The sequence below is a fragment of the Stylophora pistillata genome, chromosome 11 (assembly GCF_964205215.1).
Source record: "Stylophora pistillata chromosome 11, jaStyPist1.2, whole genome shotgun sequence".
In the NCBI taxonomy this organism is placed as follows: domain Eukaryota; kingdom Metazoa; phylum Cnidaria; class Anthozoa; order Scleractinia; family Pocilloporidae; genus Stylophora; species Stylophora pistillata.
Window position 1 is genome coordinate 29,475,998 of NC_142529.1, and position 24,156 is coordinate 29,500,153.

The 24,156-nt window shown below is 38.9% G+C and overlaps 4 protein-coding genes and 1 pseudogene across 4 annotated transcripts; 2 read left to right on the forward strand and 3 right to left on the reverse strand.

The window, feature by feature from the left end:
* Positions 1-1,570: 1,570 nt before the first annotated feature.
* LOC148721100 (uncharacterized) lies at positions 1,571-13,714 on the reverse strand. The gene is made up of 14 exons (XM_088738262.1): positions 12,786-13,714; positions 11,867-12,049; positions 11,341-11,627; positions 10,850-10,949; positions 10,270-10,560; positions 9,854-9,927; positions 9,334-9,516; positions 4,730-4,903; positions 4,053-4,199; positions 3,772-3,852; positions 3,442-3,616; positions 3,175-3,235; positions 2,868-2,934; positions 1,571-2,711 (listed from the first exon to the last, which is right to left on the reverse strand). Exons 1-14 carry the CDS (start codon positions 12,942-12,944, stop codon positions 2,663-2,665), a joined length of 2,031 nt encoding a protein of 676 aa, XP_088594388.1. The 5' UTR covers positions 12,945-13,714; the 3' UTR covers positions 1,571-2,662.
* Positions 7,086-9,069, forward strand: LOC148721101 (uncharacterized; annotated as a pseudogene).
* Positions 13,715-14,796: 1,082 nt separating the features above from the next.
* On the reverse strand, positions 14,797-18,431 carry LOC111346400 (transient receptor potential cation channel subfamily V member 3). The gene is made up of 7 exons (XM_088737746.1): positions 18,346-18,431; positions 18,018-18,170; positions 17,640-17,720; positions 16,713-16,887; positions 16,482-16,542; positions 16,100-16,166; positions 14,797-15,763 (listed from the first exon to the last, which is right to left on the reverse strand). Exons 1-7 carry the CDS (start codon positions 18,429-18,431, stop codon positions 15,715-15,717), a joined length of 672 nt encoding a protein of 223 aa, XP_088593872.1. The 3' UTR covers positions 14,797-15,714.
* Positions 18,432-19,645: 1,214 nt separating this feature from the next.
* On the forward strand, positions 19,646-20,968 carry LOC111346404 (uncharacterized). The gene is made up of 3 exons (XM_088739103.1): positions 19,646-19,898; positions 20,038-20,714; positions 20,965-20,968. The coding sequence occupies exons 1-3, from the start codon at positions 19,725-19,727 to the stop codon at positions 20,966-20,968; spliced, it is 855 nt and encodes a 284-aa protein (XP_088595229.1). The 5' UTR covers positions 19,646-19,724.
* Positions 20,641-23,011, reverse strand: LOC148721102 (uncharacterized). Its single transcript, XM_088739588.1, has 2 exons — positions 22,625-23,011; positions 20,641-22,266 (listed from the first exon to the last, which is right to left on the reverse strand). The coding sequence occupies exons 1-2, from the start codon at positions 22,744-22,746 to the stop codon at positions 20,982-20,984; spliced, it is 1,407 nt and encodes a 468-aa protein (XP_088595714.1). The 5' UTR covers positions 22,747-23,011; the 3' UTR covers positions 20,641-20,981.
* Between the last annotated feature and the right edge of the window lie 1,145 nt (positions 23,012-24,156).

Sequence of the window (24,156 nt, forward strand, 5' to 3'; positions counted from 1 at the left end):
TATATGCAAAAGAATGCATTCGCCATTTACATGAAAAGCCAATGCGATGAGTATTTTGGCACCAAGTTTTTAAGCACGATCCTAGGCCGGCGTGCTGAGTGCTTTTATTACTTCGAATGACTAAAGCACGGGCCATGACGAAGTTTTAGTCCAAACAAACATAGCATTGATTTGTGATTTTTCATAGCAAGTCCTGAATAGCAGCTTTGTGGAAATGAGATTTTCACATCCTATTTCACAAGTTTATTTCAAGTCACAGTAATGATAGCTGAGGGTGTTCCTTTACAGTTACGGTTATTTTAAAACCTACGGTCTTCGATCGGTTTTCCATCTAAGAAAAATCCGCCAAAACATTCAAAAGTCAGTTCTTTTACATCTTCACGCTGAACTTCGAGTTGAAAATGAAGTGCTCATTATTTTTGTATACGGAAAGCGACAGCACCAAAGCTGAGCGACTTATGGATTATTTTCAAGGTAGGCTGCGTAAGATTGCAGATATGAGAAATATTCCGAACATTTTGGCGAGGGAACAGGATTTCAGGGAGGAGCTTTGCCGCAGTGAATGTATTGTGCTGATCGGGTCACACCAAGCTTTGTCCCTTATCCAAAACAAGCAGCAAGAAAAAGATGAAGATGACATACTTTTTGATGGTAAAGTTATGTATGAGGAGTTCACAGATAACGAAGACCTTGTCAAGAACAGACTTGTTATCGTTCACTTCACAGAGAGAAGCGAGAATGACTGGATCCCGCCTGGTTTTGACGGAAATCGAATTTTTCATGTGGAAGATGGAAAAGCTCCAACCAAAGGAACCCCCACTTTAACTCACCTCGAATATCGCATGAAGGAAATATTGCTCGGAGATAGTCTATTGTACTGAACTCCAGGACTATGTAAGCTACTGAAAGGATTTTTTCATGGACAGAAAGAGCCTTAGTTGTACTGTAAGGGTTGGCTATTCAGAAAATTGCCTCAGTTTGAATCACTATTTCAGTATGATTTCTATTGAATAATTAGTCATAAATAATTATGTGCAATGAGAAATTTTCTTAAGCCGAGACAATGATTTGATGGTAACAGACTGAATTGACCCTGTAATCGAGTTGATTAGATGATGTGTAATTATGGAGATAAACACAATTTGGGTGAAACAGTTCTTTTGTAGTTAGTTACTTTAAAGTCATTTCAAAAGACCCTTATAAAAGAAATAGTGTCTCAGAATTTACAGACCTAAGCCTCCTATTAGGGTAGAGGGTAACAAAGTCAGCGATTTATTTACATTCCTTTGCAATTGGTATCCAAAAGCTCTGCGGCAAATCTCGCCCTCAAGCACCATGACAGCTACCGTGAACAAGTCCAACCATGCAAATCCGACCCTTCGCCGGCTATAATATTCTAAGCCACAAAAACCACAGAAACATAGCGTTTACGACGCTCTCTTCCCTTGGATCCATTTTCAAGAGCTTGAATGGGAAAACGGGATGGCCTGTAGCGCCGTCAGTCTCGTTAGCTCCTGGTTCAATATAGCATCGATCAGATCGTGATCTTTTCATGAGCTGATAAGGCCTGTGTTCTCGTTAGCTAACCCTGGGAACGAGGCCGAGTGACGTTATGGTTCCCTGACTTCCTAACGGTTCTCGCACTCAAGGACTGATACTCAAACAAATATTAGAGCCAAAAGTGAAAGTGATATGTCATAAAATATTTTGCCGTGTGCATTACTTAATTTAAATCAACTGTACTGTGTATTCCAGTTTCTAAGCGAGTATTGTAATTGGGAGTATGTCGGGCCGCCGAAAAAAAAAAAAGAAAAAGCAAAAACTGGAGAGCCCACTTAAAACACGAAGGCGCGCTATATAAGGAAGTCTTCCCTGGGAAGACCGAGGCTCATTTGTCACTCAACGTTGACGTGTGCGGGTCAAATTGAAATGATGGTAGACGAACAAAAAGAGCTAATGTTGGTTCACCCCAACATAGCGCTAACTCGCTGAAAACGCTTCAAAATGGCCTGGACGCTAGGAATCAACAAAGAAAACAACAAGGCAATACGGTAAGCCCATTTTATTTCAAAACAAGACATTTTTTTCTCTCTTTTAAGGCAAACCGATAACATCCCATAAAAACCTTTATAAATATAAAACGTTGCGCAACACGGTAAGAGTCACGTCCGCTTTTCCAGTGGTGAGCTTGGGCTGCCTGAGTTTCTAGAACCTAACTTATTCAAAGATGGCCTTCACTTCATTTTTCGTAAGCATATAATGTTACTCACACTTTCCTGTCTAAGAATGTCGGTTACAAAATGAAGCTTTTTCAAACGGTTTTACGAATGCTCGGTGATGTTTGCTTTTCTTGTATAATTACCCTTTAATTACAACCAATCGATTTACTTAAACGCATTTTATATTGCAGTTTCCGATTAGATCTGACTGGCCACTTCTATGACATCTCATTTCGTTTTTCAGTGACCCTTTTTTTGGTTTCCTTGCGAAAATAACTCAGAGAACAAAAGAAGAAAATTTCAGGGCCTTCAACCCATGCCATACTATGGCGTCAACGTGGTCGTATGAAAATTACGAGTTAAATGACTAAAGAAACCGGCGCACAAAAATAGAAACTGGGATCATATTCCCACCGTAGTCACGTGGGCACACAGAGCTTCCTTCATCCGCTTCCAGGCCTCATCTGTTTCACCATCTTCCTCATCACATTCCTGTTAAAAAATTACAACAAAAGAGTTCGAGTGAAACTGCTGAAACAGATGAGGATGAGTGCAGGTAAGTAGGTCTTTTCGAAAGCCTATTTGTTGTTTATGGGAGACGGGCTGATGGCAGGAAAGAGAGGGAATTTATAGAGGAATAATTGTTACCGGATCGCATTGAGTTTCTCTTCCACCGACTCCCAAGGACTGCGTTCTTCACTGAATTCAAGAGGCTCTAGAGACAAAGCCAAGATCAAGTCTAAGAACATAAAGAACCTTACCAGCTGTTAAGGTATAAGAATGCAAAATTAATTGTTTCCTTTTTCAATTGTGTATCAAACTGAGTGAGAGGCCTACCTCAGCTCCAGAGAGTTAGAAATAGGACACAAGATTACAACAAAAATCCCTGAACTTTCAGATTGCTACATATTAAAATACAGGTGGAAGCAGTCCTACTTGAATACTTCACACAGGCCTCGCGCGAGTTTCATTTCACTGATCCAGTCTCCCTCTTTGTAATACTTTACACGCAAATTCTGCATAAAAAAGGAAAGATATAAAAATAAATCAACCATTTAGCTCATTCCTCAGTTGCAGAGGAATACAAGTATTCATAAGCTCCTACTTTCCCTGCCAGTTTGTTTTTCTATGACGGTCACACTCACATGCAACACTAACGCATGCTGCCACTTAGCGCTGGTCACGCACGTTTGCGCGCACTAACAGTGTTATGCTTACTTACCAGGAAAGGATATCTTTCCATGCGAGTTAGCTGTAAAATACGATCCACATCATATTCTAAACGAGCGACTTTCTTGGCCTGTGTGTAGGTTGTACTCATCTGCGCAATGAGAATGTTGCAGAGAACCACAATCACAGTCCCCATGTAGGCCATCATCAACAAAATAGAGAGCCAGCTGCAAAAAAAAAAAAAAACATAAAAAACGATAGGTACTCATGTCGTTAAATTCACTTTTACGTTAAGTGTAATTAAGTCTTCCGACGGTCATGAAATCCAAACAAATCAAAAGAGGGGAAACATTTCCCACTTATTAAAGAAATTTCAACTTACTTGAGATTTGAGTAGTCGTCAGCTATTGGTCTTTGATCAGACAGTGCGCGAAAGCCACTCAATAACACATCTCCAAAGTCACTTATGTTAAAAGAAAAATATTTTTAGGTTAGATTGCAACACATAAACCGTTTTGAAGCTGAATTAAAATTTTAGGCATTTCGTTAAGCTTCCTTTAACAGTAACAGTTTTCCCAAAGAGCGCTCCATGACGATCAAACATCAAATGACTCAACAGTAGCGTTAAATGAACATAATTCACAGAGAAAGTATAGGACACACCTAGACTGTTTGTTTTCAGTGGAGTAACAGAGTGATAAAGACAAAGCACCACAGAAGGAAAGAAAGATCACAATAAAAACTGCCATGGATCTCGTGACGTCGTGTAAAATGATCTCAGCCAGGGTATGTGTGTATAATCCTGTTGTCCTAGAAAAGATCAATGGCTTTATTAGATCAAAGAAACAGATTACGAGGCACTGAAATATTAAAATCCTTCAAAAGCCTTATGCAAATAACCATAATTTTCGATAGTCTTACAAGAACTTTTAAGGGGGGGATAGACGTGAGGTCATGCATCTCCATGGCAACTAAGAGGCCGTTTACACCAAGCTTTCTATGAGCTTTAAATGCCGTTTCAACATTACATTCTACCTCTTCTTGAACTGCTGATGAAAAATAACATAATTTTAATGATAATAATCGCACTTTCTTCTCTTAACAATTTTTTTCGTTCATTGAGACAATTTTCGAAAAAAATTTCGGAGAGCCATCATCATGTTTCCAAAATGGTAGAATTGGTCATGCTGCTGCACTTCTTTGTAAATTTAACCTTTGAGGTCTATCACTAAAAACTAAAATCCAAGCCAACTACGTGAGTAAAATTCACATAAATGATTCCCAATATTAACATTCCTTATTCTTATCTGGAAACGTTCCGAAGAAACCTTTCAGTTTACCTTGTCAGGCACGAAAACTTAAAGATCCTCAGGAAGTTGAACAAGAAAGCTAAAGATGCCACCAGCCACTGAGCTTTACTTTGTGTGTACCGTAAGGGTATTATACACAGAATCAGCAGCAGGCCTAACCAGTCAAACAGGGTCATCCACTTTGTGAAGTACGAGTTCCCCTCCCTAACGGTAATCAGACAAAATAAAGGTTTTCATTTAAGGTGGCTCTATATAGTTTCTTCGGCGCGCGAAGCATGGGTACGAATGGCGCGAGCGCGCGAGTATTTAAAAGAAAAACAAAAATAAACATGGCGGCAAGACTTTTTATCGCGAGTCGCGTTCCACTTACAAACTCCTAAAAACGTGTTTGAAAATACACTTCTTTCGTCTTCTCTTGACGTGGTTAAACTGAGGAGTCAATTCGCAGCATTTATTGCGCCGATATCAGAGAGGGTAGACGGTCGTCATCGAACGCGAAGGAAGTCGCAGCGTGGTCACGGTGCACTTTTTATGGTTGGAGGCTTCGCTTTGAGCTCCATGGGCCATGATACACTGAAAACAGCTGGAGAGTCTGCAGAGGTGCAACTGACACGGGAAAAACAACCACCAATGCGCGACGAAAGGGGTCGGTTTTCACAAAGAAAACCCACTCGAAGTGGAAACGTGGATGACAGGACTCGTGGGACAAAGGAGTGGAGGGCAAAGAGGAAATTAGATTTCAAAGGAGTGGTAGAAGATTGGTCGCCACCGAAAAAAAGAGAAACCCGTTTCAGTCAAGTGTAGTTTAAATTTTGTTTTCACTATGCGTGCCACCAAGCAATTCACCTAAACGTTTTGAGAAAAGTGCTTCTTTGAGTCTTTCTTTGCTCTAAAAATTGTTCTCAATTTGAATCGCATCATTGAATAAAATCTCGCATTATGATTGGTTAATGAAGTGAGGTATTTAGCGTGGAATTGCAAAAATCCACTACTTCACTCATGAATTCCGCCTTAGATTGTACCTGATATCGGTTTTTGCATGCAATTTAATGCAGAATTCCCTCATCAAGTAATGAATTTTCCAATAGAATTTTTGTATTATACCACAAATATTTCATAGCAAGTTGTTTCCTCAATATGATTACACCTAAACATTTTGACATTATTTTAAAATTCCAACAAATGTTTGGTTAAAGTTAAAACCTAATAATAAAATTATCATTATCATGTACATATATTGAATTTTAATATGAAAGAAACAAAGAAGGAAAATTGCACTCCACATGGAAGTAGAATTATGGACTTTTATGTTTTGAGAAGTTCATTGAAATGTTGTCAGCACTGTAAGGCAGGTAAGAGGAAACAATTTTTTCTCTGCCCAAAGAAAATCAAAACTAAAGAAAAATCAAAATGAATTCTCAGTTTTATGGCAAGTACATGTACGCATAACATTGAGGCTGTATAAAATGAACAGGTTTCCAAGAAACAGTTATGTGGTTGATTAAACACGTACATCTTCAAAACATTACAAAACTTCTCATAAGCAATAAATTTTTGGGCAAGTTCTTACCCTATACCAAGTGTCACACAATGGTATTTCTATTGATAGCAACAAAAAATGTTTTTTGGCAAATTTGGAACAAACAAGCAGTTGTAAATTTTCCACAAACCACAAGTAGCATTTACAGCTTTTATAAAATTTTGTTAATTTTGCAAAAAATTTACCTTTGCTCATTTATTTTAATGGTGAAGACAAACTGCCAAAACTAAGTGTCAAATTTTCTTGAGTATCAATATTGTCACTTTCAGCCAATTTGTCACTGTGGAACACAACAGAAGAAAAAAAATATGGGTTAGCCACCTAAGCCAACATCAGAAATTTGTAAATTCATCAGCTCTCTCACAGAAAGTTATCAACTACTTGGTCAAATGTTTTACTTATAGCGTGTCTCAAAATAAGGGGAATCGATCAGCCCTTCTAAAATCTTTAAAAGGCATTCTACCGCTCCTTTGGAAACCACACAAATTGCAATGAATCCTGGTGTGGTGCCAAGAAAGACCCTATTAACTATAAACACTCTGACTTACCCTATGGCAAAGATCTCTATGGTGATGACTTGAGGAAAGCTTTCGACAGAATTTTTGATGAATATTGTATTGATGTAGTGGGTGCAAAGTTATCTCCTGGGGCAAATTCGCAGAGAAACGAGGCCTTAAACAGTGTTATAGGGTCAAAACAGTCCCAAAATTAGATACTATGGGGCAAGTGCAAGTAATGACTTCCGAGTGGCCTGTTGCATCTCCCAAGTAAACCTTGGATATCAGTACATTAGCCAAAAACTTGAGAGCCTCAACACTGAACCTGGTATACACTGTTTCAGCCACATTGAAAGGATGGATCACAAGGCTACCCATGACAAACTTAGAAAAACCAGCATTAATTTCAAACGCCAAAGAGCTCAACTACATAAGCAGAGGTTAACTCTTAAAGGTAAAAAACAAGCTAAAGAAGGAAACACCTACCAAAGTGGAATAGGACTTAACCTTAATCCAAACGATTTTACAAAACTGATCCAAGAATTTGACATCATCAATTTGAAAATTTCAAGTGAGCTGAAAACCTTTGAAACATGCATTCCTGAATTAACAATCAGACCAGTGGTGGAGAAACTTCCCTATGACAGAAACACTGTTTACAGTTTCGTAATTTACTATAATGAAACAAGCACGTGCGGAAAAACCGCAGAAATATGTCAACTTTCAGCAGTTGATCAATCAGGTTTGCACTGTTTCAACATCTATATATTTCCTTTGAGGGATGTAGAAATTCGTGCTACAAGGGTAAATGGTTTAAGTGTCCGAACAGTCAGAGGAGTCAGGAACCTGTTCAAAGACAATCAACCCATAGAAACTGCGTCACTTGGAAAGTCACTGGAAAATTTTCTAACCTTGGAGAAAACTGTCAGGCGTGTGAAAAGCGATAACAATATTTATACTGTTTTAATCGGGCACGACTCTCGGGTTTTCGATACTCCAACCCTTCTTCGTCAAGGTGGACATCAACTTTGTGAAAAACTTTCCTGTCGTAAAGTTTCTTTTCTGACACTCTCCCTGTGATCATAATTAATAGCGGGGTCCCCTCTATTAACTATGCTGTGATGAAGAACTTGGTTAAACGTAAACATCCCTCTCTGGTCTCATCGGATGGTTCCACGGTTAAATTAAATCAACAATCCATTTACCACACACTTTCCCATGAACCTTTCCCCGCACACGATGCAATGGAGGATGTTAAAGCTCTAAGAAGAATAAGCTTTGACTCCTGTTTCAACATTTCAGAGGACATGTTGATAGAAAACATGCCATCAACACAGTACGCAGAAAACGACATGAAGATCCTTGATCGTCGCTACGAACTCCTGCAGACGTTCCGAGGAACTCTTCATCATCCAACAAACGCAGAATTTCCCATCAAGCAACAAATTGCTGAAAAAATAGCCGGAAGTGGCATTTCATACCGAGATCTCAAAAATGTTTTCGAGAAGTTCGGAGCAAAAGGGCTTGTTAGCGTAGTCTCTGCTTCCATCTTCAACAACTTGCAAAGCCCCGCCAGTAACAAAAACAACCCGTATTTTAGCAAAGATCGTTGAAAACTTCAAAGCATCGGAGGAAACTACAAGTTAACACGCATTTCCATATGTTTTTCCACACGTAGGTATATTTTTCGCCGTGGTGGGGAAAAGTTCGCGGCGATTTCTCAGAGTTTCAACTGGCACGTGCTGAAGAAAGAGAGACGCGTGCATGCGCATTACCGTAACTTGAAGAATTTCTGTTTTGATGACGTCACGAAAAACAAGGGTTTCAGACTGATCTAAAGGCGCATATTGGGCGCGTTCCAGACGGTGAATTTTTTTGAAAATTGGCACATGGATAGGATTTTCCTTTTCCTAGCTCTTACAAAAAAGTCATCGAATTTTATACATACATAAATGTAATACGCGTCAAAAACGAAAATTGCGAATTACTCCGAAAATTATGTACAGATTTTCTTGTGGCTTTATCAGTTGAAACTCCTTGGATGTTAACTCTGTTTCCCCGAAAACAAAGAAAATTCACCGCGTAGAAACCGAGAAACCCCGTCTAGAAGTCAGGTAGGTCAAAAAAGCAAGCCAAGCATTTCTTATAGTAGTTGCCATAGCAACAGCTTTGAGGTTCTGAAAGGGTCTTCCATATATAGTCTAAGGCTGTAGGCTTTCATTACTGATCTTCTATCGAGTGCTGTGAGATAAACATTTGATAAGGGAGACTGAATTATTCATGCATATGTAATATCCAAAGCCTGGTAAAATACTATATAGAGCCACCTTAACTAATTAGTTCTTTTGTTTTTTACCTGACTGAGGTCCAACGAATTTTCTGTATTCAAACCACAACAACCACAATTCCTCTACTAACTCTAATAAAAGCCTGGTGCTTGAAATTGACTGTGTACTTATTAATTCCATCTCTAAATACTACAAAGCCTTCCCTACCTAATATATATCAACTTTTTGCAAGGAGAAAATGTCCTGAAATTTGATAAATCATCATTGTGTTCTGGTTTGATTTTACGCTCACTAGATTTGCATACTTACATTCTCATTTGATTCAGTTCTTCACATATGTAAAAGACCACCATAATAAGGGTGAAAATCTCACAAAACCCACGCAATATATCTAATTCACCCCCATAATGTGTGGGGTCCACTGTTGTGGAAGCATGCAACAGAGAATAAGATAAACACAGGAAGAAGGTCACATACAATGCTGCTTGAAGGCTGTGTGATAAAAAACGAAGTTACAGATCAGTATGACTAAAAAAATTTTACATTATAAATATACAAATGTAGTGCTTTCATTTCTGCTTTCTTTATGAGGGCATCTGGCCAATTTTTTCTTTGGCAGATGGGCTGGGGCACCCAAAAGACATCTTCCAGGAATTCTCTTCTATAACCTCAACTTCCTCTTCTTCTCCTTCAATCAACTCTAAACCTTCCTTTTGCTCCAATATATTTCTGGCAGCTTGGGTCAACACAGAAGTTTTTTCTTTGGTGAGTGAAGAAACAATCTTAAGTAACCTAAAGTATTAAAATTTTCTTCTGAGTTTAAATGCACCTGAGAAAGAAGTGCCCATAACATTTCCATTTTGTTTTAACCAGCATTCTAACCACAGGATGTTGGAGGGCCTCCTGAAAAATCACAAAACCAAAAAGAAATGTCTAAGGAAGAATATAAATGTTCAACAACTTTAACAGCCAGAATATAAGTGTTCAACAACTGGAACAGCAAGAAATTGTTTTGCCAGTACCAAATCAAAAAAAAAATTAACTAGATGAACTGGTAAACATAAACAAAACCAGTATCTCAGGCAACGAGCACACACATCTGAGAGAGCTGCTACATCCCCTTGATATATCAATGCTAGAGAATCAGATATTGTGGGTGACTCTACATAGCTACATGCATTTCTCCACACAATTTAGATTACTATAAACACAGAATGATTAATTTTTTGAAAATTCGAACCTTACCATATTTCTTCTCTGTGCAATGACATGTAAACAAGACTTGTCTCTCGGGTTGAAATATTTGTTATCTGCCTCTTCAAGTCCTCCTTGCAACATGATTTTTGGGGGCTGTCCTCCCTCATCACCATCCAAAATATGATAATAAAAATGATAATCCAAAGGATCATCTGTGATTGTATGCCAGGCACCCTCAACCACCTCTTTCTCTTTTTCGTTTTCATAGCTATCCTTGCGTTTTGGAAGATGTGGCCAGTGAGGACTGATCATCTGGTCTAGTATGGCTATTATGGTCTTCTGTGGAAATCACATACAAATGGCAACTATAAATTCTCCAACGTGGTTCAAAAAATACATTTAAAAATTTACAAATACAACTGTTACAATGTTGGCTTCCTTGATGATCTGCTAGGCTGAAAAATTAATGCTAATAATGTTAGGATTTCAGCATGAGGGAGGGGGGGAAATTACTACATGAGATGTGTTAAGTACCACTGAAAAAATGTTTTTAAGCATTTTGTATAGGAACAGGCCATGCATCTTATAGTTAATACATAATAACATACAAAATTAAAATACAACTCACCTTCATTTTAGGATTCTCAATAATGGACTTGAAACTGAAAAAGGATGGCTGAGGATTTGTTACATTTACTTCAGGTCTCCAACCAAATAATCCCTGGAATCTAACCTCAACAAATATAACAACAAATAGAAAGTCCAATTCACAAAATTTTAATAAAATAGTGTTTAGTTATGGTATTAGACTTACATTAACCCAATTCCTCAAATAACTGACTGCAGGCTTTCTGAAATTTATTTTTGCAATTCAAATCCTAATTCTTAAAAAAATCTTGTCTTCTTAAAAAAATATGTTTCCTTAAACCATCAAGGGTAAAAAAAAAACAATCAGTAAGCTTCCCTTTTGAGGGCTTGTGTTAGGCTCTTCCCATAGGATTAGTGGATGAAAAATGTTGTGTAGTAATAGGCAGGAAATCTGACTATAAATCACAGTTGACTAAATAATGTTTACTTCTTAAGCTGTCAGTTTAAGCTGGGAAAACTGTAGCATTGTACCTTTCATGCCACATACTTCTAATCAAGTATGCTGCTACATCATCATTCTCCGCTATCAAAGCCAACTCAACAGGTAACAAGGCCCTTTTCCTCTTGGATTGTTTTGTCTTCAAAGTAAGAAGCAATGGACATTTTTTTACAAGTGTTTTGGTAACATTGAAAAATCCAAGTTCTGCAGCATAGTGTAGCAAAGTCTTCTGTGACTTGTCTGTTTCATCCCTGAAAGTCTGGTATCTGCTATTAGTGTTCAGTTCACTATCTAACACTATCTCCAAAAGGTGACTAATCTGTAAGAAGACATAAAAACATGAAGCACAAACATCACTTGTCTAAAAATAATTGTACAATGTTTATGACCCTACTTTGCCTGGTGTATAATGTACATGTAGCTTCCTGAAACTGTCCTAATTTATCAATGCTAAAAAAATACCTGCCTGCAACCTTTTCACCACCTTTTTCACCAGATGTCATACACTAACCAATACATTTAATCCTTTAAGTATAAACTTAATAACAACTTAGATACCTTCTGTTCAAGGCCTGGAAGTTTTTCTGGGTTATCTTTGTACTTTTTACACTCTGGCCATTGTTTTAACAACAAAAGTACTGGATCCTCATGATCTAGTTCTCCATTATCTTTGAAGCTTTGAATCAGTCTTTCGACACCGATAGCATCCATAGCACTACTCCATGACAGTCCATTATTCTGCTTTTGGCGAACCTATCAACACAAATACTGCCCCAGCATAATGATCACGAAATGATTTTTTTCTCTGAAGACCTATTGCAGTCGTAGCCCTGAAGGGGTTCTGTCCTGGTGTACCGGTTCACAAGGGAATTACCATTGTTCTTTCTTTGTTTAGGAGTTATCGGTTAGCTATTGTGTATTGTTTGGTCTTTTGTATTGGCTCTTGAGAACCGGTACACGAGGACAGAACCCCTGAAGGCCATCCACTACACACCGCTTTCGGCCCACTGTGTTTACAGTAAGATAATATCATGACGTTTATTGTGATCCTTGATAAATTCATTTCCGGAATATTGCACTTGGAATTTAAATTAAATACCATTCATATCCATATTAACAAATATCCATTTAAACCCGGGGTCCGAAGCGACTCAACTCTTCAAGAGAGTACATTCGTCCAATTACTGGTCTAACAATTTTAGAACTTCAGTTGCGTAATGAAGACTGTTGTTTGGTGAAACTTTCAGCCCAACCCAAGAATTTCAGATAGAAGAGCAGTCAATTTAAAAGTTGCTTTTAAATTCAAAAAGTGAATGCTTGTTCGTTGTAGCTTGATTTAACCCTGTATCGCAAAGAACCTCCTATCCAATGAAACAACATCAAGCCAATATAATACCTGACTTTTAAACCTGTTTTCCCGTAGAGTTCAACTGATGAGAGGTTTTGATATACTTATTAAATCCTTTATTAAGCTTACTTTAATCCAGAAGTCTCCATCATAATCATTTCCCAAGTCAACTTCTTGGTCAACAAGATGGTGATAGTCAAGTTTGTTGTTATTGTCTTTTCCGTTTTGCTTCAACAGCCCTTGCTCTTCATTTTCCATTTCTGAATCAAACATCACCAGTTGTATCATACGTGAATGTATGCGCCATCGTCTTTTCAAAAGTTTTTAAATAGATGCCGTCCTTGCAGTGTCTTCGCGCGTAAAATGGTATGTGCGAGCTGGTGTTGACGCGCAAGGTCCAGAGGCTAAGCACATGGCCGGTATACGCAAGTAGGTTCAGTTTGGCAGGTTGCGGGCTCATTTCTAACGCAACTCCCGCGCTAAGTTCAAGTAGCGACATGAGAGATGGAAAACTTTACAAGAAAAAGTTTAGTTTTAAATTAGGGAAGGAAACAATCCAAGACTGAAGAGGGAGAATGAATAACTGTGGACTTTTTTTAGAAATTTGCCTTAAAAGTAACAGACATTCGCGCCTTGGTGTTGAAAGCCAAGCCCTTCAGTAGCAATTTCAAAGCTATCTTTGCTTTGCCTTTAGGAGGGTGTGGCCAGTGAGGATTCATCATCTGCTTCAGCAAAGCTGCCTTCCAATAGAAATCACAAAATACAATTTCCTTTTTTATTTTTATACTTTTAACTCTTCACAAATGTGGTCTTCTCGTGCGCCTCGTGGTTATTTTCACGGCAGGGAGATGTCAAAGTAGCACGAACCGTAACTATCTCTTATTCTTTGGTCCCTTACAAAAAAGGGTCACAGTTAACATATCTTATTAAGCGTTTTGTTGTGTAGTATTGCTGAGTATTTTTACGAGTTCTGCCGTATTTTGACGTGTCAAAACACAAACAACGAATAAAATACTCAGTAATACTACAAAACAAAGAGTTCAATGAGAGATTTATTATCCAACATGCCAAATTGTTATTTCTATGCGGGCGAACTTCTAACCGGCTCTCTGGAGTACAAATACCGCGAGATATTTTTTGGGCGTTATTTGTATTCTACGAAGCACAGTTGGATAATAAAATACAGTAATACAATGTGTATTATCGATTGTGTGTTAAAGCGTCCTTTCTATTCCAGTATGTAAACCATATATCCTTTGAAGAGGTTAGCAAAAGTTCAAACACCTCGAAACAATTAAAGCTGGTAGAATATTCAATCACACACGCATGTTGATGAAGTGCAAAATTTTTTTGATGCCAGTTTCTTCGTTTTCACATGCTTTTAACACAAGTGCCACTAGTGTCTACAACAAATGCTTGCTTTTCATAGATGATAACCCCACCTTTAAACTCCTTCCAGAAGAGTGCTGCATTGAACAACTTCACCAGCTGAGTTCAATCCAGTGGACGGTGCTTTTTGGATTTCATTACACCCTCATTCACGAATTCAAGACAATCCAAAATGAAATACGTTATGTTTTTGTATACTGATACAGAAAGCAACAAAGGTGAAAAACTAAAGGATTACTTGTAGGGTAGGCTGCGAAACTTAGCAGATTTGAGAAGCATCGGCGAAATTTCTGCAGAGGAAGGAGATTTCAGGAGCGAACTTCGCTGCCGCGGGGACTGGATCGTACTGGTTGGATCACGCCACGCTTCTTCCCTTATCAAGGGAAAACAACAAGAGGTGGACGACGATTTCCTAACTTTTGATGGAAAGGTTATACATGAAGAGTTCACGGGAAATAAAGAATTTATCGACAAACTGATTATTGTATACTTGACGACGGAAAGAGCCACTGATGATTGGATCCCAGATGGTCTTGATGAGAGGAAGATATTTAATCTGCAAGGTGAAAAAATTGGGGAAAGTCCCTTGCTGTACCAGCTTGAGTATTCCATACGGAAAATACTGCTTGGAGATTCCTTTATGATGTAGGAAACGCACTGTTCCGTGTGTATACGATAAAGTGAAAAAATGTTTCACAAGAACTTTGACTTCCAGCTGATTGAACCGCGTATCACATTCTGAGTTTTGAGCCTTGTTAAGCGGTATTTTTAATGTGTCCTTCATAACATAAGTTAGATATAAATTAGTATGTACTCGTTTCTAAAGGGTGGAACGGAATGCAAAGGATCTACAATCAAAGTAAGGATAACACGTTATAGTTAGATTTTGATATCAACATTGTGTAAGCAAATAAGATATTAATTGAGTAAATCAGTAATCGACGATACATGTGTGCAATCAATTCACGGTTGTAAAGTAAAGCATGATTTACAAAGTTTGTGTGGAAATAAAGTCACAGTCATAAATAAACTTGTGCAAACAACAAAACACTAAAGCGTTAACTGCTTAAAGATATTAATGAAAAGTCGAGAATTAGTTGCATAGGCATGATATATAGCCTGCTAGGGCTTTCGAAGACCTCTATCAAGCACGAGAAATGTTTGGGTTTTCTGAGAATTCGAAACGCACGCCTGGTTCTACATACGCAGAACTTTGAAAGAGTAGCTACTGATTGTGACATCCACGTAGAAGCGTGATTAATTCAAAAGCAGACTTTGGTATTTTCAATCCTTATATCATATCGCCTTGCTTTCAATCGTCATTTCTTGTATTTTCCACTTGAAGCCAGCTGTTCTAATCGGCTCCGTTGTTTTCTAATGTGGTTACGCTTTCTTTTTAAATCAACTGTCTGTCACACCCGTTTTCCCTTTGTTTCTTATTTTCAGCCGTATGGTTGTTCACAAAGATTGTTGTTGTTGTTAGTTCCTTTAACATAACAGCCCTGATTGCAGCTTTGTAAATAATCTGACGAAATTCTCGTAATACCCATGGCCTCTATCTTCTCCTTTCAAAGGCAGTTGACGTCTCCTTTTGTCGCATAAAACTACAACTAATGGCAATTGCCAAATAAATGTCTCAATATCAATGTAATGTAAACAGACACCCGTTTTAATCTTGTGCAGGCCTCATCTGTTTCACCATCTTTCTCATCTTTTCCCTGAAAAAAGAAACATGGTTAAAAAAAGGAACAGTAAAATGTCTACTTGAAGATGATAATAATAACTTTATTACAATGTCTACTTGAATGTGGAAAAAATGTAAATCAGAACGTTGTATGACATCTTTGAGAAAGGCCACGAACGAGATAAAATGTAGGCACTCTTACAGCAGTTTTCTTGTTTTTACTTCAGTTCTTCCGTTCTCTTTATGCTATTTTCCTTCGTTATAATTCTTACTATGATTATTCATCTGTTAGTTTTACGACTCTCGATCGATTCGCGCTCCATGCGAGGTTCGTAGCGAGAAAGAAGAGAAAATAAGGAATTTTCATTACCTGATCGCACTAAGTTTTTCTTCGACTGACTCCCACGGATTCCGATCTTCACTGAATTCAAGAAGCTCTAGAAAAATATCGTAACAAGTTAGAACATAAAGAAACTGCGGCAACCGTCTTCATTACATTTGACTGCATATTGTCTTCTTCTAATTTAACAAATCACCTTGATGAGAGACTTTCTACTCCTTACCCTGGTAGATTTCTATAAAGCTCTCGCTCAAAACACAAGGGGGGGAGGTATAAAGTACGCGGCCCCATTCTCATTTTCACGTTACTCGACCCCTCTCAATCTCTACTTCTCAAATGACATTGAACTGACAACACTTAGAGATGATAAGTCTAATCAAGCATTCTCAATCCCAAGTAATTCACTACCGACCTTTTGCGAGATTCATTTCACTGATCCAGTCTCCCTCTTTGTAATACTTCACACGCAAATTCTGCAGAGAGATAAGTCGTAGTAAAACATATCAATTACCTCCTTCCGTCCCACATCGCATTCTAAAGCCCACGCACGCGCAGTATATCTGCGCAATCGCACATGGTTTCAATAACACAAGGTGGTAAGTGCTTCTTGTTACACGAGTCTCATCTAGTATTTGATACTTACCAGAAAAGGAAATCTCTCCATGCGAGTGAGTTGTAAAATCCGATCAACATCATATTCCAGGCGAGAGAATTTCTTGGCCTGAGTGTAGGTCGTGCTCATTTGTGCAATGAGAATGTTCAGTAGAATTACAGTCACTGTCCCCATGTACGCCATCATCAGCAGAACTGACAGCCAGCTGCAGGAAAGAAATATCCACAAAGTTTAGCTTATCTTCTGAACACGAGTATATATATAGACTCCAGATGTAACCAAAACCTGATTCTCCATTACAGACCTGCTTCTCTGAAGAGGCGTTTTAAACACGAGTGGAAGCACAGGCGGCCCAGGCTCTGTCACAGGCTCTGTCACAGGCTCTTTCACAGTGGATTATTATAGAGTTTGTATAGTGGTTTAGTTGGACTTGCTTTTGAGCTCCGTAAATATAAAGTTGTGTGAAATAATCAAAGAAATCAGTAAAGTCTTACCTTCATAAAGAGTAGTCTGTGCTAACCTTGTCGTGATTTGAGGCCGTTTTGCTGTGTTTCAGCTTAACGTCCCAGCACTACCAAATAAAAGGGAAGGTAGGAAAGCTCTGTCTCACACTCGCTCGCCAAAATCGCTCGAAAAACACACTTAAATACTTCCCCTTGAATCAAAACTTGGTAGCACGAAAGCCAAATAGTTGCCCTTTAAGTTCACCAAAACAAATCCCACAAAAGTTGGGTTGTCGAGCAACCAGCCCAGCGAAAATCTCAAATTGACCGCCATTTCAACGCCATTAGAATGCGCGTCCGTCAAATCCTGTGAAGTCAAAAGTTCATTACGACGCGGTCGGCCTGGACAATAGAAAAATTAGGCCCAACGTGTGACAGAGCCTGGGCCGCCTGTGGTGGAAGCAGTTGTGACGTGCACAGAGAAGTAAAAACTTAAAAGATTAGTGCCCTTTACTTGAAAGTTGAGTAGTCTTCAGCCATTGGATACTGATCAGACAGTGCTCGAAATCCGCTCAACAAGACGTCTCCAAAACCACTGAAAGCAAAGTCAAAATGAAAATGTTGGGTTTTTGCACTTCGCGTGGGTTATATCCACCATCCAAGTTACGGCGTTCAAAAAATGGTTTTTGCAAAAGGACAAGAATAGTTTGAATAAACGGAAAATCTAGCCAGCAAAAAAATAAAAAGACATCAATCCAAACAAATTTCAAAGGAAATTCTAGAATATTTGATGGACTAATAGGAACCACCCCTTTCCTTTTTTTTTTTTTTTTTTTTTTATCAAAGACAACTTCATAGCTTTGTTAAGGAGATATGATCGACATAAACGCACCGAAGTTCTTGGTTTTCCCTAGGCCCGGAGTAACAGAGTGATAAAGTCAAAGCACCACAGAAAGAGAAAAAGATCACAATAAAAACTGCCATGGACCTCGTGACGTCATGTAATATGATCTTGGCCAAGGTTTGTGTGTATAATCCTGTAGTCCTAAAAAAGGTATAAGGTAATATTTGAGCATGTAAAGATGAAACAATTTTTTAGTGTAATAGAAAAAATCCGAGCCCCAGATGGTAATACTTGATTAGATTATTACGAAGCGATCAGTTTTAAGTCATTAGCAGTCTTCCCTAACCAAAGTAATCAGTTGGGAGTTGTAGGTTACCTTGACACACATGAAAACTTAAAAATCCTCGTGAAGTTGAAAAAGAAGGCCAAAGATGTCACCATCCACTGAGCTCTATGATCCATGTATCGTAACGGTATTATACACAGGATCAAAAGCAGGCCTAACCAGTCAAAGAGGGCCATCCACCCTGTGAAATAAGAACGCCCCTCTCTGCAAGAAACCAAACAAATTCCATGATTTTGCTCCTCTTCCAAAATTTTAATTCAAATGTGGGGTCATTAATCAAACTAAAGGTTCAAACAGGAGGTCATCGTGAAATTTTCGTAGTAACCCTTGTTGTAACTACCTGGTACTTACATTCTAATCTGTTTTATCTCCTCACAGATATAAAACACAACCATAAGTAGAGTGAAAACTTCACAAAATCCACGCAGTGAGTCCAGGGCACTGTTGTACTGGGTGGGGTCCAGTTTGGTTGAGGCATGCAGCTGAGAATATGACATGAGCAGCAAGAAGATGCAAAACAAGGCTACTTGGAGGCTGCAGAAGAGACGAAATAATTAAAATTAACTCCATAGGAGTAAAATAGATCAGAAGTGGGATGGGATTAGGAGCCCCATGGGAGGCATTGGGATTTTCAGTTTTGCGGTTTTGGCTATTTTTTTAGATCGGTTGTTCGGTTTTTTTGCTAAAAAACGTCGGTTTTTCGGTTTTGGTATTCATTGCGGTCTGCGGATTTTCCGTTTTTTAAGCATTTGGTTTTCGGTTTTCGCGAAAAATACTAACGGGTTTTCGGATTTGATATCCGATGCGGTTTTCGGTTTTTCCTATTTGGGTTTCGGTTTCACTTCGATCTGAGCGGCAATCACGCACCTCCACTGATCTCGAATAGCTGCTAAAGGCAATTTTTATTGAGAGGAATGCGTGATAAACCAATTGAAATATCGCATGGATACCAGGGGGCTTGTGCATCTTGAATGACGTCCAAGACTTTGACAATCTGCATGGGTTCACGCGTCTTGAATGACGCCCAAGACTGACCTTGCAATGTGGAGCACTTAGGTCAAGGTCGATAAGTTTGCGAACCATGTCTTCCGACGTGTTAAACGCGCAGGCAACGGAAGAAGGTCAAGGACCTTAAGAAGCAATTGTGGATTGTGTCGCGTTTTTTTCACGAAGAGGGGAAAGGCGGCGAGAATTTCAGAAAGAAAAACAAGTTTAGATGCAAAGAAAAATGAAGAAGAAGGAATCCTGCACAAGCATAAAAGCAGCGTTTGGTAAGTCAATCGTACCAATATCATTGTTTACATTACAATAGCTTAATCGCTATATCCTATAGAGTCCTAAAGTGTGACGTCACGTTGCCATGACAGCATTTTTTTCTGGTCTAAACAGTTTAAACTCATACTTCAAACATGGCGTCTTTATCGATATGCTCACTCGTTTCTTTCTTTTCTGGAGAGCGGAAATCGCTTGATCGCGGAGAAAACCACTTCAAATCCGACCATGTCCAAAGCTTTATTTATTCCAGGGGAGTCATCAAAGGTGAAGTCCAAGCAAGCATGAAAAATAAGGACTACAAAGTCACAGTAAGTTGCCAATTTGGGATCACAACACGTATGTTCAATTCGAAGAACTCCCAACCCCGATTTCACCTCCAATTTAATGTTTATATTGCGGAATATATATTGCAACTTACGTGTCTGTTTCGAATTATCTTTTTATCAGATTTATCTCGATGAAAACCTTGAAATAAAAAACACAGAATGCGAGTGTCCTCGCGGCGAGTTCAAGTGCAGTCACGCGGCAGCCATATTTATTTATGGCATCCATAACCTTAGCAGAACGGACCTGGAATGCCAATGGAAACGAAAGCAAAAGGCAGAAAGCGTACAGTCTGCAAGCCAGATGTTTCCAGCGCCACCGAAGAAGAAGGATTACAGCCCTTTGGCGCGCGATCCTAGCCGAGAAGATCGGATGTGGCTGTACAGCGAACTAAAGCGCTATGGCAAATTTACAGGGACCTGCTGGATCTTGAGTCCCGAACCACAACCTGCTACCCCTCTCCCGATCAAGAAGATTGAGGATATCATTTACTCAGAAGGTTTCCTTATGGCATCTACGAAGGAAAAACAATTAGAGTACTTGATTGAGAATGCCAAAGTAGAGGAGAGAACCATAAATGTTGTGAGCACCCTCACGGCTGGCCAGCGAAACAGCCCTGCATGGCACCAAGCTCGTAGAGGCCGCCTGACTGCCAGTAATTTTGGCTCCGTCCTCCAGGCAAAAAGAGTTACACCGTCTCTTATCAAGCGACTACTTGGGGAATACAACTTGAAAAGTAAAACCTTTAAGCCAGCACGACTTTCACACTTGGAAATACTGGACGAAAGAATTCCATACTGGTCACATGCCCCTGACCTGGATTTAGTTGAAATGACAATTTAAGAATGTCACTGGTTTTCATTATAATCTATTTTCACAGAACACATAGTAGTTTTTATTAATGAACATAAAGGAGATGAATATCAGAAAAATGTAAAACTGACCACATCATATTTTTGACCAAAGCTATGTCAATACCATTTGATCTGTTACAGTAGGGCTTCTAGTAATACAAAAATAATATTAAAAACTCATTGTACTATAATTTAGTTGAAAAAAAGTTCTATTCAGTCAAATTCAAAGTCTTCGCAGCCATCCTTGATCAATGGATACTGCAAATTAACAAGAGCTGAGCACAGTTGGCATAGCTTGTCAGCATGGCACCTCAAAAATGCTGGGATGAAGCCAAGGATGCCAAAACTCTTAAGTCTTGCATTTGCACGCTCTACGTGGATGCGACATCGAGCTATTGATTTTGTCGCCCTTGCCTCACTCTCTGTAAACTTTCCATTGTTGAGAAATGGTGGTATGTTCACTGAAACACCTCTTGGAACTACATCGCTGATGAGAAAACCTTTGTCTGCCAGAACAAGATCACCAGCACTCAAATGTTTACAAAACCCAGACTCTTTAACCATGACCTTGTCACTGACTGAGCCAGGAAAAAGATCACTAACATAGGTTATAACTCCATTTGGGGCAACCCCTATAATGACTTTGAAAGAGTTCATTCCCCTGTAGCTGGAATATGTAGCATTCTGCTGGGACATGAGCTTAGGTGCAGCAATTTCAATGTCTGTACAATCAATCACAATGCGGCAACTGCTGTACTCAGTGAAAGAAGATGGCAAACACATCTTGTTCTTTTCTCTAGATGGCACAGTTGTCATGATGTCTTTGAACAGGAGAGAATGCAGAACATGGACAAAAGTTAGTACTATGTTAGTAACAGTTGCAACACTGCATGAAAACAACTGGGCTAAATGTAGATTGGTATAATTTTGTTTCAGTTTCATCAGAGTGATAAATATCTGGTCCTCAAGTGTGATCGCCTCAACCTTCCATCCAGCATAATAGTTTATTTCACCCTTGAATCTTGAAACATATCCCACAACAATATCAAAAACATCCTTAGTGGGTAGACCTGTCTCCATCCGTATCACCTCAGGGCTCAAGCTCTTAGCAGAGTAGTGTGCACTATAGTAACTTGACACTTCCTTGTGTTTAGCAAGTTCTGTTGAAGTCATATCAAGCTCTATTGACAGCAGAGCTTCTTTGGAACTTGTCTTTTCCTCTTGTGAGCATTCAGTGGAACATGGTTCAGAGTTCTCTTTAATCTCTTCAAGCACAGATGCTACAGTTGGTAATTTCGTGGGCTCGGCAGACACTTTCCGTTTTTTCTTGGGGGTAGGTGTACTGGGAGGTGTTGGTCCTGTACCTGGCAGCAAGTCCAAACTATCAAACAGCTTGTGCCTGTTTCTGTCACTGATGGTTGGCATATTTTCTTTTCGCTCATCTTTAAAGTGACAACTGCAAAGTCGCGAATGTTTGCTGGGCTTTCTATCTCCTCTCCTATAACAGAAAAAGACAGAAGCAGTTACTATACTTGCGCTTAAAAAACCCAAAGTTTAGTTGGTCACATGCTTAACCTTGTAGTCTAACACGTGAATGCGAAGCGAGTATTTCTCTGAGCTTGTTACTTAATACTAGTTAGTGTAAAAGCTTTGATACTTACAACTATCATATAGTTTTTTAGTAACTAAATAATCTTAGATCAAGACTGAAGACAAGGAAAGGCAAAGCCGCGAGAAAAGAAATAAGACAAGAAAGAGAAACTGCTAATCGTGAATCAGTTTGAGATAAAAAAAAAAACAGCTATTTCTAATCGATGGTACAGCATCGAAATATATATTTTTCGAAAAATACTCACCTTACAAATGATATCCACTTATCATAGAGTGTTTTATGTTTTTTCTGGTCTGGAAACGAAAAGAATCGGCAGCAGTGGCTTTCAGATGTGTGATTGCAATCTGGATGAAAACACTGGCCCATCGCAAACTTCGTCTCCGTGGCGTTTTGACTCGAATTATTGCTCACCGGGTGCTTTTGTCCGCTTATTATACTCTTCAATAGTAAGGCCAAAGGTTATCTTGATTCTCTTTATCTTATTTCTATTATTGGAGGATAAAATGCGCTATTATAGCTCTTGAAGTGTTCGAGGTCAACGACAATGTGTCACGCTAGGGACGCCATATTGGTTTGTTTAGACCACAGAATTCCGGTGCTATGGAAACGTGACGTAAGCACTTTAGGACTCTATACAGAGGCGCTAAGCGTCCATATATGTACGTACGCCCGTGTGTACAGCTGAAATCTGAAATCTGTTCCCTTATAGCATTTGTCACCGTTACCGTAAAATAGGACCGATTTTAAATTTCGAATTATAGTGGCGTCCGTGTTTGTTTTTCCAGTGCCTTTTCATTAATCCATAAACGACAAGAAACGTTATTTGGCTTCCTAGACTTGTTAACTCTCTAGATATTTTAGGACGCCAACAGCCCTTTTAGCTTCAGAACTCTAGAGATGGATAAAATAAGCAACTAACCATTGCATTTTCCGTCGCATTTATTTATAGAAAAAGTTCTACGGAAATAGTTCGAAATAGCATTTCCGAGAACCTAAATTTCAAAATTTTCTGGGGGAGCGTGCCCCCAGGCCCCCCTAGTTTGGGGCGCCCAAGGCGCCCCCAATTTCCGCGCTGTGCGTACACCTTCAAAATCTCACGCTACGCCCCTGCTATATATCTAATATAAGGCTCGTTTAGGACGATACAGACTTCAAGAAGACTTACAGTCCTTATACACTTAGAATACGCGATATCTACACCTATGATAAATTGCAAATTCGCGATCGGTGAGGAAGATCATGACTAACTACCATGAGTGTCTGTTCCATGGGGGGAGGCAAAGAAAAAAAAAAGAGCGTTTCAACGCGATTCAGTCTCATTGGACCTCGAGAGAGCAGCTGAAATAAAGCCTATAATTTAAGCAGATACTAGAAGATAAGAATGCCAAGTCCATGGCATTCACAAATACTGTAATGAAATTAGTGTTAGTTTACTTACTCTGTAAGCTCCTCTTGTCACCACTGTATCGGATCGATCAGGGTTTTTTCATAACTGAGATGTGAAAATGTATAGGTTTTGATAGTTTTGCATGCGGTTTTCGGTTTTGATCGATTTTTGTTTCGGTTTTTCGGTTTTGGATGATTTTTTGTGCGGTTTTGCGGTTTCTAATAGGATCCAATGCCCCCCTCGATTAGAAATTCAAATGAAGAAGTAAAGCATTAAGTATTTGGTAAGCTGTTTAATATATATAATTTTTCATCAATCTTTGAGAAATCAAAGACTTCAAAATTTGTTCCAAGAAATACTATAAGACTAAATGGTACTGCATACTGAAT

What these genes read in the sequence shown, in the direction of transcription:
- LOC148721100 (XM_088738262.1), bottom strand. Translation starts at nt 12,944, where the DNA reads ATGATACAACTGGTGATGTTTGATTCAGAAATGGAAAATGAAGAGCAA. An exon ending in TTCCAGGCCTTGAACAGAAG is followed by an intron (nt 11,628 to 11,866) that starts GTATCTAAGTTG and finishes GTCTTCTTACAG; the next exon opens with ATTAGTCACCTTTTGGAGAT. An exon ending in TTGAGAATCCTAAAATGAAG is followed by an intron (nt 10,561 to 10,849) that starts GTGAGTTGTATT and finishes TGATTTCCACAG; the next exon opens with AAGACCATAATAGCCATACT.
- LOC111346400 (XM_088737746.1), bottom strand. Translation starts at nt 18,431, where the DNA reads ATGGATCATAGAGCTCAGTGGATGGTGACATCTTTGGCCTTCTTTTTC. An exon ending in AGGGAAAACCAAGAACTTCG is followed by an intron (nt 17,721 to 18,017) that starts GTGCGTTTATGT and finishes CTTTGCTTTCAG; the next exon opens with TGGTTTTGGAGACGTCTTGT. An exon ending in TGAAATGAATCTCGCAAAAG is followed by an intron (nt 16,167 to 16,481) that starts GTCGGTAGTGAA and finishes ATATTTTTCTAG; the next exon opens with AGCTTCTTGAATTCAGTGAA.
- LOC111346404 (XM_088739103.1), top strand. Translation starts at nt 19,725, where the DNA reads ATGGCGTCTTTATCGATATGCTCACTCGTTTCTTTCTTTTCTGGAGAG. An exon ending in ATAAGGACTACAAAGTCACA is followed by an intron (nt 19,899 to 20,037) that starts GTAAGTTGCCAA and finishes TCTTTTTATCAG; the next exon opens with ATTTATCTCGATGAAAACCT.
- LOC148721102 (XM_088739588.1), bottom strand. Translation starts at nt 22,746, where the DNA reads ATGGGCCAGTGTTTTCATCCAGATTGCAATCACACATCTGAAAGCCAC. An exon ending in AAGTGGATATCATTTGTAAG is followed by an intron (nt 22,267 to 22,624) that starts GTGAGTATTTTT and finishes TTTCTGTTATAG; the next exon opens with GAGAGGAGATAGAAAGCCCA.